The following is an 18,218-nucleotide window of genomic DNA, read 5'->3' on the forward strand; positions in this document are numbered from 1 at the left end:
CGGTTACTTTTGAAAATGTATGTAGAGCACATACGAAAGGTCAAGTGCGAAGTGGTCACCTCCACTTGAAGTATAGTAGCCGAAGAGAAGCAGAATATGTTTGCAGTAACCACAATCGCTTCGGGGAGTTATTCTTTGATCTGTTAGTTATTCAGCTTTTGTAGTGTCTTCAAATAAATTATTTTCCTCAATGTTAGTAACGGTAGTGGATAGTCATTGAATATTGATAGAAAAGCCACAGCATTTGGTCTTGCATTCCGATTACTTTTAGGTTTTTTTAGTAGCTGACGATTATCTCACCCCAAGCCCTTCACTTCCTTGCAAAGCAATAAAGAACATAGTGATGGCTCAATTTGTTTAATTATCCACATTTATTTACTTTAACCCTAGAAACACAAAGAAGTTGTTTAGTTTTAAATTCTGTCGACCCCGAAGCAAGTTCTGCGCGCTATTTATTCTTCCCGTTTTATTTATTCCCTTTTCCGTTTGATTCCACTTTCTTGAGCTAACATTTGTTTTGGAGATAACAAGTTTCCCGTGTCAAAATAATCTGATGAAAATGTTTCGTTGTCCACTCATATAGGAAAGGGAAATAAAAAAAAAAGAACATTTACCTTATAATCCGTATCTTTTTTTCATGAGTTGGCTATGCAGCCAGGTCACGAATTGATAGAGCGGGTGCCTAATATTACGACCGACTCTTCGGAAAGGAAAATGGAAAGAAAATGAACAGAATTGGCATCGCGTTTCAGTGAAACAGCAAACCGACAGCAGGCAACCTTTTGAGAAGTTGTTCGCAATCTTTAAACAACAGACGACAAAATGATCCAAAATCAAACTGGTTTCTTTGACTTGTAGGAAACGCAAATGTCATCCTAACGTTTGCCGTTTACCGAAAACGCGATGATAAATCTGAAGTATTAACGAAGTTGATTTTGTAAAACTCAGTTATCATTCAACTCGTTTCTTATTTGTGAAAGAAAACAAAATAAATGTTGTATAATCGATGGACATGTGTCCTGCATTTTGTCTTTTATAAACTAATCCAGGTCAAAACAAATTTGCAACATGTAAACGAGAGTGGACGAAGATCGGTTGCTTTAAAGACAGAGTCAAGCCATCCCGCCCACTTCCGGAAATGCTTCTAAACGACAGAGACAGATCCAGTATATACCACGAGCCAGGCTATGAACTCAATTACAACAAGTGGAACCAGTCCCAACACAGGTGAGACAAATTGATCGGGCAACGAGGTGCAGTAATTACAGCGCTTTTTTTGATCATGAAATGGATTTGGAGATTCCGAGTTCAAGACTCGTTTTAACCACAGTCTGGTTGAATTTGATCCTGGCAGTCGCTGGTTCAATTTCTAGGCTGCACTTGAATAGCAAACAAGTATGCCTCCGTCTAGTTGGGAATGTTTAAGTTCTTGTTCTGTTATGTTGTACAATTGATGTGTTTCACTAGCCCTCAGTGTAAAGTCCTCGTGGGGCCCGGACTGGTGCACATTTCAAAAGTCTCGTTAATACGAGCACAGTTAGGCCACTGCTGTTCATTTATGATAACATGATATAATAACAGGGTGCGAATCAGTAAGGCTCATATATTTGTCCTCGTGAAAAGAGATTCAATATCCTGACAGACCGTTCGGCTCGAAAATCCTTGAAAAACGCTAAAAATGGGATAGAAGAAAATTGAACAAATTACTGGAAAAGAGGTTTTTCTTACAACTTACTATTTCCTGTCCATTAAGGCTGCAATAATAAGGAATATTATTATGCTTCTCCAGATAGTCAAATTATCCTTTTTAGCCCAAGAACTTCATGTAATACTGTTTGAATTAGGTTCTGGTAGAGTGTTAACTCGAGAGGGGCGTTTTGGGGCTTCTTCGTTAATTTCCTTAAATCTTTTTAATTCGATGAAAAATATTACCAACAATTTATTGTGTAAGGTTCAGTAAATCAGTCACTAATCCTAATTGCCCTGCGCACTCGAGGATGTTGCAAACCAATCTATGACTGATCTGAGCGACCAACGACTGTCTGGATACTCAAACACTCTTCTAGAGTGCTGCCAATTAACTAAAACTAACTTTTGTCTATCCACTTATCTCTTTACCCGTTTTTCAGTCTTGCCTGTCGATGTGCTGAAAAAGCTCTTCAGAAAGGGTACAGAGTTTTTGGCTTGCAGTTTTATGGAGAGTGTTGGAGTGGACCTTTTGCGGAGTTCAACTACGCGCGTGACGGGAAGTCTGATAAGTGCATCATGAACTTTGAGGCTCCAACCGCTTGCGTTAAAGATGAGCCAAAGGAATGCGTAGGCCAAGCGACAACGAACTACATTTACATGCTGACGAAAAGTAAGGAGGAAATCACAATAGATACGGAATGTCGCCTAGTTATATCTGAAGCTCTCCATACATACATGGTAAAGAGGTTTCTAGCTGTTTCGTCCTCTGACGTAAATGGCATTAATTACGCACGCCTTGTCAAATAAATTGTTACCAATTACCAACCGATTCACTCCGAAGTTTTGTTAGTCGGATTTGGGATAATACCATCTTCTACTCAGTTGGGTATACCTTCACTGCTTCGTGGTTTTTGGCGCTCTGCTTCATTACTCACTTGAAATGAAAGTTTGGAACCGTTAGCATAAACTGGATGTTGGTTTACACCAATACACCAGACATGAAATCTTGTAATAACTTTCTTATCATTAAAGTATCAGTACTTGACCAGCTTTTTAGATCCATGAGTAGCCGTAGTGTTAAAATTGGGTTTCCTGTGGGCCCGAAAAGCGTTCTGACCTTTGAAGAAACGGGTCACTGTATCTCATCACTCAGATATGCCACTCTAACGACTTTCTCTCTCAATTATAAACGTAGTCTAGGCCTATCAAAACACGGGTTTCGTTATTCATAACACATTTAATCAGTCTTGATTTTATTTCTTGATCCAGGTTCCCAGAGTCCGGATGTCGACGGCGGTTTCTCAGAATGGTCGGACTGGAGAGAGTGCAGTAAGACTTGTGGCGATGGCACCAAGTCACGTGAGAGAAAGTGCACCAATCCAAAGCCACAGGGAAAAGGCAAGCCTTGTGAGGGAGACAATGAGGAAATTACGCAATGCAACATGCAGGAATGCTTCAAAGGTAAAATGGCAAATATTAATTAGTTAATTAATCTCACAAATGCCCTTTGCTGCGCTATAGCAGTCTTTTCTCCAGTTGGCTATTTGCAAGTGCAGCTGAGAAGTTGAACCAGGGACAACAAGAACTCAAATTCAACGAGAGGTCAGAACGGGTCTTAAACCTGAGCTTTCCGGATCTCAAGGCAAGCGCTTTAACCATTGGGTCGCATTGTCTTAGTTTTACACCTAATCAAGTATGGAATATGTATTAAATTATCATCCGAGTCTATATTAACTACCTTTTTTCGTTAATTAGATTGTGATAAAAAGATGGATGTAGCCATTCTAGTTGATTCCTCAAGCAGTGTAAGGAGAGGTAATTTCGAAGTGGTAAAAACGTTTATTGAAAAACTCGTTGAAGAGATGCCCATCTCTTCCCGCATGACACATGTGGCTCTTATTCGCTACAATCATAAGGCCTACAAGGAGTGGGACTTCCTGTCCAGCAAAGCACAGTACTTCCCCGCCTTGAAGAAAGCCATCAGTGAACTCAAATACAGACCAGGAGGAACTAGGACCGACAGAGCGATGAGTATGGCCTCTGAAACGTTGTTTAAACCAGAGGGAGGCAACCGGGGAAATGTTCACAATGTTCTCTTGGTATTAACAGATGGAAAAACAAGCCCCAAGTCAAAACCATATCCAGAAGTTATAAAGCCTTTGAAGGTAATGGCATTTAACAATTATTCTACGAGGGCGCGCTGGATATGAAATGATATATATAAGCAACGAGGCGCGTAGCGCCGAGTTGGTTATGATCATTTCATATCCAGCAAGCCCGAGTAGAATAATTGTTTTATTAAAAACTCCAACATCACAACTCTTTTATGTTGAATTTTTTCTCGGAGCCGCAAAACTGTGTATTTACTGCTGTGTTCATTGACCATATTTGGTAGTGCAGGTATTTGAGCTGATAACCTGTGTCCGGCGAGCCAATGAAAATGCTGGAAATGTGATATCCGTAGTTCAGTTTTTAATAAATTCGAGATATTAAGAGCAAGTCCGTGCACAAAATTGGTACTTTAACATTTCCGTGCACAAATTCGTGGTACCGGTAAGGCTCAAAAAATCAAAATCGCTCAAGTATACAAACGTTATGTAGTTTTTTATTCGAAAGATCCGTTCGTTTCCGAGAAAAAAGTGGAAAACGGTTTCAAGCCCCGCCCGTCGATTTTGCAAGCCAAAAACAGGGTTGAAATTTACTGATTGGCTTAACTCGCCTTTCAAAACAACCGCACTAGAAATAAATCATATTGCTAAAACTTAAAGTATGACTCGTCGTTGGCCCAAATGCGTAATATTTTTAGAATTACAACAATCTGAGTAATAATTACAAAAAGCTAAAGCCTACAGCTACCTGTTGTTTACCCACGTGAGGTAGTTGAAAAAAGCGACCATTTTCATTATATTCCTTTGATCAGAATTTTTTAAGATAGAAGGAGAAAACACTACAAGCTACAAACTTTTATATTAAAAATTATTTTGGGAAATCATTCAGAGCTTCAGCTGGAGCTTCTCTGAAATTATTTGAAAATCATGTTACAGACAACATAAAGTAAAGCCATCTTTAACATATGCACAACAATCATCAGTGGACCGGGTGAGGGTTATGAAACGTCTGTCCTAAAAGGTCTTTGTAATCTTGGCGAACAAAGGGATAAATGTTAAAGTACTTACCCTATTCTTTGTTTAAGGACTAGTTTTACGGCCTCAAAATGTTTCCCGTTGCCATCTTTTCAAGTTTGTCATTCTGTCAACACTGTTTGTGACTCAACCAGCACGCATGCTTTCCGACGAAGTTCGTTTATGTTATTTCAAAACGTAAAAAATCCTCTCTTTCTCATCTGCCAGCATAACGTTTGTCTCAAATGCTGCTGAACACCGAAAAAGCGCCAAGCTGAAGGATGAACTGCCCTAACTTACATGCCGCGAACGTTTTGTGACTCAGTATGCAAATTTCCTTTCACCAGTAATATCAGATTACAGCTGTTAGGATCCAGGATCCGCTAAAAGCACACTTAAAACATGCTTTATAAAAACAAATTTGAACATAAAGAATTAGTAGCCTTGCTAAAGATTTTAATTTTGCTTCGAGGCGCGTACATTATCAAATCGAAAGATCACTTAAAAGAAAATTTGTGTACATGTCTTCTTCCCATCTGCACAAGTGAACTTCCAGGCTGCTGTGTCACTTTTCGTGAATTGAAACAAACATTATTTAGGCCAATAACTTGAGAAAATACGTCAAAAAGACAAATGATGAAGTTTTCTAAGACCTGTTACTGAGAAAAAATATTTCTGAAACTCGAAACGCAAAAGCTTCATCTGGGAAAACGTCTACTGTCCTTTGAAGGTGGCAAGTTGACATTTGCAGCTCTTTACAAGGTCTCTAATGGGATGTTAATGTAGGTCTGCTTTCGCTTGGTCTTAATTAATGTTAGAAATGTCAAGGCCAGGTGAGGAACAAATTTCCTGCAGCATTTTTATCGAAAACCATGCAAGTTTAGACTTTTGCACAAGTTCCCAGATGTTAAATGAATCGTAAACGATTGGATATAGGCATTTTGGATGGACATGCTTGTTACAATGTTATCTCTCATCTGCTGTGAATGGTTTTAACGTTGTAAGTGAGCAGTAGGATCTTCTTCCTTGTCATCGTCTTCCGTATCCTCGTCGGTGGTTTTCTTCGCAACTAAGCGGGAATAAAAGCTAGCAATCTGTTGCGCAGTAAGAAATTCGGTACTGTCAAAGAGCCGTTCACCATTGACATCCTTCGCTTTCCGCATAGCTATTTAGCCACACTTGCAGGATCTGCTTTACGACCAATGCGCTGTCCGATCTGAAATTTGGTGCTCAAGCACTCGTTCTGTTTGGTAGAAAAACGAGTACTTCCGGTGCGAGAGCGCCTCGGAGAAAGCGTAAGGAGCTGTAATTCGTACTTCTTTGCCTAGGCTTAGTTCAGGTATTGCAGTCGCACCTTGTTCCAACCTTGAAGCGTACCCCATTATGGCGCGATCGATGTGATTCAAAAGAAACGAATATCTTTGGTAAGATTTAGTTCATCCTTCTTCAGGGCAACTAAACAAAACATCCTTTGGCTTGTCTGCGTTGTGCCATTCACTTTCGCCATGGTCGTTGTCGTCATCATCATCACTATCACAGTCATCGTCGATGTCATTATCATCACCATCCTTGCCATCATTCTGATCGTCTTTACGATCAGCAGTGGGTTTCTTATTCGTCTTAGCTTTATAGGGCCAAAGTTCATTTTGACAGAGAAGTCACTTGAGCTAGATAGAGATGGTAGCTCGCATGGACAATGAAACTTACAGTACGGCATGAATTTTCCCGGACCAACCTTTTCATCTTTCCATACTCTTAAACACTCTTCATCGTACTGAACGCTGCTGATAAAGCTTACACCCTCCCACTTCATTGACGTTCTTAGAGGAGACGTTGGTGGACTACAGATCATCTACTCCTGCGACACCAACGAAAGAATTGATTGCCTCCAGCATCTGTGATGCTGTTTCAATATCGTGCCCTGACTTAAGATCATGAGAGATTTTATTAATGATGAAATGGTATATGAAATGAATCATATGTGAACTGCGGATATGAAATCAAGTGAAGCTATGATTTTTCAGGCTTCTCTACGCAATTGTAAAAATTGCTCTCATAACTGTGAAGATCATAGCTTCACTTGATTTCATATCCGCAGTTCACATATGATTCATTTCATATACCATTTCATCATTGATTTATCCCTCACGGGACCATTAGAACCCACAAATGGCCAGCTCCCAACGTCAGTGGCTTCATAGCTCAGTTGGTTTGAGCGTCGCACCGGAATCGCGAGGTCACGGGTTCAAACCCCGTTGAAGTCCTGAATTTTTCAGGCTTCTCTACGCAATTGTAAAAATTGCTCTCATAACTGCGAAGATCATAGCTTCACTTGAGAGATTTTATTGTCGCCGCTTTCCGATCGCAAGGACCTTTCCCTCCTTGTGCAGACGTAGTGGAAGACGTAGACCATTTACCTCTGCCACTTGTCTAGCTGTGACGATGGGTAACGAGCAGTGATATCAGCCAGGCGGGCTGAGCGTTATCTTGCCTTAGGTAAACTGACTGTAACGTTACTGCGGCATGACACCTTTTAGTCGATGGAAAACGTCGTTTAGAATGGCAAGGACGGTGCGACTGTCCTGATTGCAGCTATCAAATATATGTACAAACGTCAGCATTTCCATTTGTGAATCAGTTCCTCTCCTGATTGCCACTGCAATATGCCATGGAATCCCTCGTTTGGCAAACCAGTCAGTTTATGGCCCAATCCAACCCAATTAATACTGAGGATTCATCGAGTTCCTTCAGGATATCTAGCCTGCATTCATCTTGATTAGCCGAACGGAGAAAGTGGAACTTTCAGGCATTAAGATATTGTTTAGACTGGACGATCACAAAGTTCAACTCGTCTTTGGTATCATTCGGGCAGTTCAACTCTTCCAGAGTTTCCTCGATTTCAGCAACAACTAAAGCAAGTTGAAAGCAACTGCCACAGCGGTCTTTGTGGTCATGGTCACAGTCTAAAAGATAACCTTGGTCGCCTGGGTCATTGATAGCCTGGCGCGCATTGAATCATACACCTACAGAACAAGAATAAACGGTTAGTTTGAAGGAGGGAAGTGTCAACTGTTTCTTCTTCGGGTAATGAGTGCATGATAAAACAAAGTTTATCTAATTGTGCGTTGATAAGGGTACAAAGCACCAAACGTTTCGAGGGTTCTCTTTCTTCCTTAGTGAGTTGCTTTCAACCACTGAGGACGAGGAAGCACCCTCAAAACGTCTGGTATTGTGTACCCTTATCAGCGCACATTTGAATATCAATCATTTGTGTTGCACAGTATCTTCTCATGATAAAAAACGGCTACCTTTCTGTTTTATTTTAAAATGTACATTCTAAAATTGCTACAAAATTTAGATAAATTCACACTTATCATTAAACTAATTTTTAGTTTTTATGACGAAGTATATACAGTGCAGGAAACTTCAGCTTTTTAAGCTGACACGATCTGCAGATGTCACTGCAGTACTTAAAGGGCTCTCAATTTTTCCTTGTAGTTAAATGCATTCAGTTTAAGTGTTAGTCTATTTTCTGTATCCTATATAAGTCTTATTACGATAGCAAAATGTGGATTTTTTTTTGTCGGTACATTTAAAATAAAATAAAATTACAAGAAAAACTAATACCTTGTAGTCACCCTTCAGGTATCTCTTGGCTGATTTCATCTGCTCCTTCTTTTCTTGAACCCAAAGACAACCCTTTCCACACTTCTCGTCAATTTCTTCAACTACACCCTCTAGGTCTTCAAAGGCTTTTGCTTCTTGCGCAGTAAAATAATCCAGCGCCTGAAGGGAGTTTCTTGTAGACACCGAGCAGACATTTAAAATTGCGAGTAGCATACTGCGTGCCATCGGTACGAAACCTGACTCACGACAAAACGCATTATACTGCTGCACCATTCGCTCGGGGATTAATGTTCTGATTACGTTTGGCACTGCAATCTCTTCTTTCGTAGACAACTTGAGCGTTTTCTCGCCAAATGGCAAGAATTGCACAATGTGGGAGCTGGTTATAAAGTAAAAAATGTGGTCAAGCTGTCCTGGTGACACATATATTTTTCCGGAAGAAACAGCAGAGACAACAGAACCTCGGCAGGAAGGATCCGATGGTGCCTTTTGATCTTAAACCTGTACCGAGTAAGACCAGGAAGCCAGTTTTGCAAGGTTTCAAAATCTGTTTTGTCTGCCACAATAGATACGATTTGTCTTGGTGATCCCCCGTGTCCTGCCTTCTTGTAACATTCTGCAGGCGCGTCTGCTAGCTTAAAGTCAATAGCTTCGTCATTCGTCTGCTGAGCTGCAAATTTAGATTGAACTAAGGATATCCAGAGTTTTTCAGCGTCTTGTGGCGCAATCTCTCCAAGAGCTGCATCGACCACTTGTTTTACTTTACAAATGTGTAATCGTTGAGTTCTATCCGACGCCATATCCCACGGCATCTTCCTCTATCTCTACTTGATCTAGTTCCTCGAACTGTCTTCTCAGAATCTGAGCTACTCTCCAACGGCTGGTAGAAGCTTCCGGGAGTTTCAAGTGCGTAAGAAACCTCGTGTTTTGCAGGAGTGCTTATTAATGACAGGTCGCTGTCGGTTTCTGTTGAGGGAGGAAGAGTATTATTATTATTATTATTATTATTATTATTATTATTATTATTATTATTATTATTATTATGTGATAGTGGTGTCATCATTATTATTATCGTTACCGTTATCATTATTATTATTAACGCCCTAATTATCGCGCTGCTGAAATAACAGAGGGCTCACTATACGAAGCACACGGTGGTTTATTTATCGCTGTCAACTCGTTTATTTTGTCTCCCCTAGACCCCACCGACACCGGTACCGCAGCTTCTATAGAAAATAACCCTGCAGTGATTACTTTGGTTCCATTCATGGAATGGGTGACTGTGTTGCCAGAGAATGATGTACATGTGTTAGTTTGATATCACTCAAGTATGCTGCAAATCTCTGAGTGCCGGGACTGTACTTTGTAATAATGCATTAGTTTATCTATTTGTTTCCACCAGGATAAGGGTGTAAAAATCATTGCAGTTGGCGTCGGTCCATTCGTAGACAACAACGAGTTGACAAACATTGCCATGGGCAACAGCACAAACATTCATCATATGAAGAAGTTTGATGATCTCAGCAAGAGGATAGACGACATTATTTCAAAAATTTGCTTCGAAAGAAAGCAACCTGACATGGATAAATGGTTCCACACTTACTGATTGTGAGGTAACTAGTTTAAATTTGTATAATTGAACAAAACAGTGACTACTTTCCTTAATTTGTGTTGTTTTTAGCAAAATTCTCAGCCAATCAAAAGCGAAAGCAAAACGTATTACGTTTTACGTCTATGCGTTTTCCCTCGCTTTGCGACACCATAGGCAGCCCAAGCTCACGTCACTACAGACAGCCGTTGAGAATTTAAACGCGTTATAAGACTTTGTATGGGAAATAAAATACCGTCGATTGTAAAGCCTATAAAAATGCTCAATTAACTTTCATTCAATAAAATGAATAAAAATGACTAACCTCTGGTGTATTCTTGTGCCTTTTGAAGTTTATTTTACAGTTTCAGGAAGTCCGTGTTTTCAATGCTCTAAGACGAAGTAAAGGCTGCGCACTAAGAATTCGACCGTTGTCAGCTCAGAGGCGGTTTGCGACTCGAAAATTCATCCCAGCCGCGATTTTTTCACGCAGAGCTAAAGCCACATCACTTGCGAACCTCCGTGAATGTTTCGTAGTCAAAAATCTCCACACACTTGGCTGGAAATGAGCGTTTTCTGCTTCGATTCCACGATAGCTGATGAATTTAACAGCAACTGATAACCGCACAGGACACGAAGCTTGGGTCCGAGGTCAAATTAACTCCACCCGATGAGGGTACAGTCATTTCATATACAACACTTACCCCATCCCACAGCGTCACTCGTAACCATGGTGTTCGAGAAGCCGCTGTGGGGATTCACGGAGGCTCGCAAATGATGTGGCTTTAGCTTTGCGTGAAAAAATCGCGGCTGGGATGGATTTTCGAGTCGCAAACCGCCTCCGAGCTGACAACGGTCGAACTCTTAGTGTGCAGCCTTGACTTCGTCTCAGAACATTGAAAACACGGACTTCCCGAACTGTAAAATAAACTCCAAAAGGCACAAGAATACACCAGAGGTGAGTCATTTTTATTCATTTTATTGAATGAAAGTTAATTGAGCATTTTTTAGGCTTTACAATCGACGGTATTTTATTTCCCATACAAAGTCTTATAACGCGTTTAAATTCTCAACGGCTGTCTGTAGTGACGCGAGCTTGGGCTGCCTATGGCGACACATTAATTTGCGACCTGCGTGTTTTGTGATTGATCAAAGTTGTCATACTATGCCACCAAATGACTAAATTCCACAATTTGTTCTCCAGTTTTAATTTAACAACCGCATCGCAATGCAGTCCTCTCTCAGTTCGATTTTTCTTCTTTGGAAACGCTTTGTGGTGGATGAAACTTTCCTAAAGTTTTCATTTGTGTTACAGGTGAACAGGACATTATACAGATGAAGGGGAAGATGTTTAAAAAGGAAAACTTATTTAGAGTTTAGTTTTATGCTAGAGAGGAAAACCTTGATTTTAGTTGCATGTGAACGACCTCGAAGTTCTCAAGAAGCAATAAAGCACCACGATGTATACAGTAGATGTTGTGATCTCTCATTTCCCTGCTTCCCCAAAAAGGATCTCATCCACCAATATGCCACAGGCGCCAAATCAGAGGGTACACCGTCACTTCATCTTCACCTTCCACGTTAGAATACCTGTGTTCGATCATCAACAAGCCATTTATCCGTTGACTTTAGAGCCTCCTAGTACAAAACTTTTCAATATTTTAGACAAAAAAATCTCTACAATCCTGATCACAAGTGTTGGGACAGTTCACACAGATGACTTCACAGACAGCCTCTCTTAATTAAGATCAAGATCTTGTAAACCCGCCTGTGCTATTATTGCTCACCGTGTCCTTTCGAATCCTTTTTCTGGATATCCTTCAAAGATCCAAACTTTCTTTCCTTGATCCGTGGTCTTTATATGTGTCACGTCGGGGTCACCATGAAGTAAACTCCACTCCTGTGTTCACAAAAGACCAACTTTTATTCCGAACTTCAAAAGAACATGTTGTTCCCACGACAAGGACACGTGAACTGCTCTTACACAAAATATGGTCCTAATACGTATCTTACGTAACAATACCACTGTAAAATAATATGACGAACACACAGTTACGTCAACAAAAGTTAGTAAAACTTAGTAAATGATCTTGTAAAAGAATCAATAGATTTGTCCACATGGTTTTGCGATTCAGAACTTTCCATTCAAACTCTTGTGCTTTATAGAGCACCCGCCACTAATCATAATGTTAGGGAAATTACATGCGTGTCTTATAACAATGATATTAGGAGATTTTCATTCTTCTCAGATACTTAAGGAATGATTTCCGTACAGGTCCCTACTTCATTATGCATGCAGAATAAATTAATTATGCATTCGCGACATTGTTTTGTAGAACAATACGTATACCCAAGGGAATCAAATATATATATATTGGCATGTTGGTACTTACGGGATGAATAAAAGTGGATCCATTTCTCTCGCCCTCTCGCTTTCTCCCTCCCTCTCTATCTTCCTTGCCCACATGGCTCACACCGTTGCTCCTCTTCGTCCCAGCTTTTCTCTTTCTATCCCTTCGTTTCTGGTATTGCAATGCTATGTCACTTGCGGCTTGCTTTGAATTGACCTACTGTAGAAACTTCGGTTTACTTGTCCTTAACTATTCTTGACCACTGAGCTAACGTGTCAAGTTGCTAATTCAAACCTTGAAAATGATATTTACTTTGAGTTCTGGATGACTATTTACATCACAATTATTATTATATACACGTGCGATGCCGAGCAACTACAATCGAACCCACAACTCCTAGGTTTAGAGATCCCTGTTTTACTACTTTTGAAAAAGCCCTATCCCTTTAATAATGCTAACCATAACCCTAATTACAACTAAAGACAGTGTTTAGGCCTAAGGTTAGTTCCTGCGATAGATTTAGGTTTATCTAGTATTGCTACGATCTGTGATCTGCTCAGTTTTACTTCATGCCCCGTGCGGCACTCTTATAAGTTCATTGCACGGAAGAGTGTACCACGCTTCCAGTCTGATTGGTGCATCCTTCATGGGAAACTTTAATGCACAAGTTCATTGAAATTAATCGTTTCACGTTTTGATTCTTTTGAGGCAAAGTGGTGACTTCGTAATAATCAAGATGGCTACCGAAGTACTAGCATCAGCAAAGCAAGATTTGATTATTTGAAAATTGTCTCTGCTTTCAATCTAGCCGATCCCGAGCGGTGCATAGAGTGGTGCAAAGAACAAAACTTTCCTTCGTCGCCGTGAAATAACCAAAGGCTGTGTTAAAACGTGGTCAAAGAAAAAGACCGAAAGTGCAGGTGCATGTAGCCATTAAATTTTTGATAACAGTACTCTTATTTGGTCTGTTTGTTACGCATGAGAACCTGAACCCTATTACAACGACTGCTTGAAACTCTACTTCTTTCGCTTGTTCTAAAATTGAAAAGATGAGTAAAACTTCAGGAAATTAAAAGTTCCAAAATTGCAGAGAAAATGTTCGATTTTCCGTATTTCAGTCAGGAGTTAGACCGGTTTTTGTAAAGTCCATATAGCCACATTCCCAGAGGATGTCTATTGTTATCACTATTGTTTTCTTGAAACAAAAGAGCGTATGCATAATGAAGTAGGGACCTGTGCGGAAATCTTGTTACAGGATCCACGATGACGTAAACTCAGACTAAAGCGCATCAGCAGTACAGGAGAATAACGACAAAAATTGAAACCCTACACTACTCCGGCCCCGAGCCCGCGTTTTGGCTACTACTTTCGTGTCGCAAATTTTGTTCCTGATGGCAAAATATTTTATTCTCGATCGACACTTCTAAAAACTTTCTTCTGTTCTTCCTATAAACTGTTTATCAATAGTTATTAACTTTTGCATCAATATTTGTTTTGCATAATGCAGGCTAACAAAACCTGTACCTTGCTTAGTTCGCGTTTTTGAGCGTTAGAATATAATTTTTGGCCCTATGTCGTTTTATTTTGAGGTCTCCCATCCAGATACTAACCCCGCCGGACAGGATTTACCTTCAGTGTACTTTTGTTTTGGAAAGCTGTCATACGCTCAGGGCACACGCTTAAACTGGTGTTAAAAACGAAGTTCTAAGGAAACTTCAGCCTCGAAGCCAATGTTTCTCGATTCCCTTTTATTTTCTTAAATCTTTCTTGGTTTAGTATTTTACTAGTAACCACACGTCTTCTGATGGGGGCTATTTACTTAAGACATCCATCATGGCACTACAATGGTATACGGTACCAAAACAAAATCGTGTACTATTAGAGCTACATATTACGCAAAGACAACTTGAATCTCCTGGAAAACAAAACACAGCCCAGTTGACAGTTATGGAATAAAGCGCTGTGCTCTACCACACGTACGCAGTGCGTGCCTATTTTATATATAAGTAATTGCAATATCCAGGATGACGTAACCTTAGACTAAGGTGCATCAAGTTCCAAAGAGCTGTTCGATGCAAAGGAGGCGCGCATTTTAAAAATAATTTTGAAATTAATAATGCAGCAACGTAAAAAAAAGGGAAGGTAACTGGAATTCTTTACAAAAAAACAACAGAAAATTCATTCGCACACTCAACGAGAAGAGGACACGGAAAGGAAAATTAAAAGACGAAATAAAATCTAACAAAACATGAAGCAAACTGATGATAACATCTAACCTCCTCCAGATTGTACTCGTCTTATGGAAACCACTTCACAGGTTTCTTGCTGCCTAAAAAGATAGAATAGCATCCTGTTGATGCTTCGGTATCTCATCAGTTAACTACAATAAAAACAAAAAACACTAAGATTTTTAAAGAAGGCACAAACAGTGACATAAAATGAAGATCTTTCGAACACGCAAAAATATAATTCGCCTCAAGTATTGCCGGTTAGTAAATGACCGTTATACTCACCCTCACTCGTTTTGCGGCAGGATATCCAATCACTTTTTTTCTAAATTACTATTTCCTGCGTATGAAATCTGTAGGTCGCTGTCACTTTTAGTGGCTATCGAGGTCTCAAATGAACGGACTGACAGCTCGCCCAGTTCAAGGTTCCATGTATAGGCAATGTCCGTGTTTAACACGGAACGAATCCTCTAGTTTTCTCTCCTTTAATGCTTTTCAGGATAAATATAACTTAAAAGTTCGACCTCTAACCTTCTTTGGGATAATCTCAGCAATAAACCATCTGCGTAGGCGAAACACGAAAACCCATAAATATGAAAATTTCTAATGAGTCAAAAACCAACTAAATTTATTTAAAAAGAAATTGTTCCAAAAAAATGTGAAAGGCCAATTTAATGTCAAGAAAAGTGGCACAAAGATATTAATCTTCCACTAAATGAAAGTATTAATTGGAAAGTCGCTTATCAAACATCTTTGAAGGTGATTCCCTAGAAATAGAAGTCGTCATAGATTTCCCATGAAACTTCGCAAACCGTTATAACATGTCAAGGAGATGATAAAAATGTAATAAAAAGCGGGATCACCCTGCTCGTTTTCACTATATGACGCTGACGAATACGGCTATTTGAACTACTTTGACAATTGCTGCGCACCCCCAATGTTGGACAAATTCAGCTCGATTTCATAAAATGTTGTCCAACGTATAACGCAGAGCGAGGTGTCATTTTATGGTTAATAGGCCATTTCCGAGTTCAGGTCTGCCTCCTCTTCAAAGCGAGTCTACTGAGTGCGAAGTTTTTGTGATGGTTATTAGTTCTACTTTACATATGAATGAAACCTAATTTTCGCACTTTGACTCGCTTTGAAGAGGAGATGGACATGAACTCGGAAATAGCCTATTCAAGTACGTACCTGAAAAATTTATTTGAATGCCTTTGTGAGTACTTAACACTCCAAAATAGATTTTACTTTAGTGTGAGCTATTCGACTCGTAATGGCTCCTTCCGTACATTTTTATGACATTGCCAAAAAACTGGCCATACATTTTTGCGGATTTATCCTCTACTCCATCGAAACACTGATCTCAGCAAATATCTTAAATAAAAAATAGGCGTCATCGTACTCGTTCAGGAGAAAAGAGCCATTCCTTGACGGATTAGACTTGGCGTTAATGAAAATCCGCCATTTTATCAATGTGCCCGCGCTACTGTGCGCGCCATGTAAATGACGCAAGAAATTATGGGAAGTAGTGTTGCGCAATGCAAAACCAGGGGATCACCTTAAATCTACAAAGGGCAGTAAACTCATCGCTTTTAACTTCATGTTACATACTCAATAAAATATGGCGATTTTAATTGGTCAATGACGAATGCATAAATAGGTTATAGAGTACAAAAAACAGGTTATAGTGTGCAATACGGAAGTTGCTATGGAAACAAAGCGAAGAAGTTATTTTGTTGGGTATATAAGAAATAAGAAATCGTATGAACTTACATACATACATTACATACATATGTTATGAAGGACAGAATTCACTCGACATAAAAAACAACTTGCTTTAATCGGAACACACGCCTTTGCCGACAACAAACCGGGGGCAATGCGAGGTTCGCTACGAAAAGAAAGAAATACAGTAATATAAGTTAGGACTGTAACTACGTAAAACGTAAACTAAAAAGATTATTTAACAAATAACAAGGCTTACCGAATGTGCGCAACAAGACAGGAAAAAAGAGTACTCGGTTTAACAGTCACTCGGTTGAGCAGGACAAAAAAAACGATTTAACAAAATTTTCGGTCCTAATATAGTTCTACTAATTGGCCCCTTGGGGAATAACGAGAAAACTCCTGAGACACTAAACTGATTCTGTTCACTAACGAGGTAGTGTTACTTGAGTTGAAAAGAATATGACACGAAAAAAGGATAACAGTAATAATAATTCGCATACAAAATGGAGTTATAAACTGTCCGCAACATATGTAATGTATGTATGTAAGTTCATACGATTTATGGTCACTCATCATGTTTTGAAAGTTTTCAAATTGCGCAATCAAAGACATAACTCGTGCCCATAAGTCACGAAATGAACTCGCGTTCATACCATTTCCTATACAAATTGTTACAACGCCAGTTAATAACAGATTGTTTTTAAAGAAAGTTGGACTTGTAGACGACATCAAGTGAACTTTATATCATAGAGAGATTTTGATACACTTACTCTGGCCAGGAGATGCAAAAAGGGAAAAAAATTGAAATAGTCTTTTTAAATGGCTGCAGTCTTGCCAACGTCTAGGCCTTTGAGTTAACACAGCTACTTACACATAAATACGGATTTGGATCTGAGGCCGGCCACGTAGCTCTGACCACAAACTCCACTCCCAATCAATTTCTGTTGCCTAATTGCCAAGTAATATATCCGGCTTTGTCGCGCTGAAAGAGCATCCCCTAATTGAAATAACTTTTTGCTTCATTTTAAACTGTGACACATTTATCAAATACAAAACAATGCCTCTCTGTAAAGAAGAAATGGGAAGCCTTTCGGGCTTTGATAAGCCTTTGGACCTGGGTCTACAAAAAAACCAAAACCTAATAAAATGTAAATATCTTCTCTATATCTTTGAAAGCATGTTTTTCTTTTGTTTTTTTAGACTGTGCCCTTTGCCGAAGGCAAAAAAAGCACAAGACGTATAGACTTTGCAATTCGCTTTCCGCGTGCCGCTCTTCTTTTCAATTACTTTTATTTATTTAATTAAAAAAAAGTCCCAACATTTTTGTGTGGTGCAAGTTGCTTCCGTTTGTATACTCTGCCGAATGTTGTTGCGTGTTGTTCTGTGATCGCCGAAGCGTACCACAACAATGTTGGATCCGTTTATGCAGCTCTTCCAACATTTTTGGGGCCACGCACGCGCATTAGAAGTGGTTTCTATGGGGATAGCAACACATTAAGATGTTGAAAACAAGATGGCAGCCGAATTTTGTAAGTCTTGTCCTTCCCATAATACACTGCACGCCCTTACAAGTCATTGTTGGGAGTTGTTGCATCTGCATGTTTGCAGACCACTGCCAAACCATCCAACATGTGCCGAACAAACAACTCCTATCAATGCTGGGATTTGTTGCGTCCGTTTGCACTTAGTCTAATGCATTGAAGTGGTCATGTATCATGTGCGTCGAACCGATTCCTTTCCATTCACTCATTTACAAATGAACGTCTTGCTGGGATTAATAATATTCCGCTGTCTCAAAACAGATGACTTACATATTTTGGCGCCTTTCTAATATACTACTGCTGTCCTTGGCGCATGGAATGTAAACCAGTGTTGCCTTTTCACG

General features: G+C 39.6%; 1 protein-coding gene across 1 annotated transcript in view; it reads left to right on the forward strand.

The window, feature by feature from the left end:
- LOC138043406 (cartilage matrix protein-like) overlaps window positions 1-11,497 on the forward strand; it is a 17,384-nt gene extending 5,887 nt beyond the window's left edge. The window contains exons 3-8 of the mRNA XM_068889665.1: window positions 1,050-1,227; window positions 2,130-2,359; window positions 2,959-3,150; window positions 3,445-3,854; window positions 9,841-10,051; window positions 11,342-11,497. Coding sequence (XP_068745766.1) covers window positions 1,050-1,227; window positions 2,130-2,359; window positions 2,959-3,150; window positions 3,445-3,854; window positions 9,841-10,044 — 1,214 coding nt within the window. The 3' untranslated portion in view covers window positions 10,045-10,051; window positions 11,342-11,497. The remainder of the gene's footprint in view (window positions 1-1,049; window positions 1,228-2,129; window positions 2,360-2,958; window positions 3,151-3,444; window positions 3,855-9,840; window positions 10,052-11,341) is intronic.
- Window positions 11,498-18,218: the final 6,721 nt, after the last annotated feature.

This window comes from Montipora capricornis, chromosome 3 (assembly GCF_036669925.1).
Source record: "Montipora capricornis isolate CH-2021 chromosome 3, ASM3666992v2, whole genome shotgun sequence".
Taxonomy (NCBI): Eukaryota; Metazoa; Cnidaria; class Anthozoa; order Scleractinia; family Acroporidae; genus Montipora; species Montipora capricornis.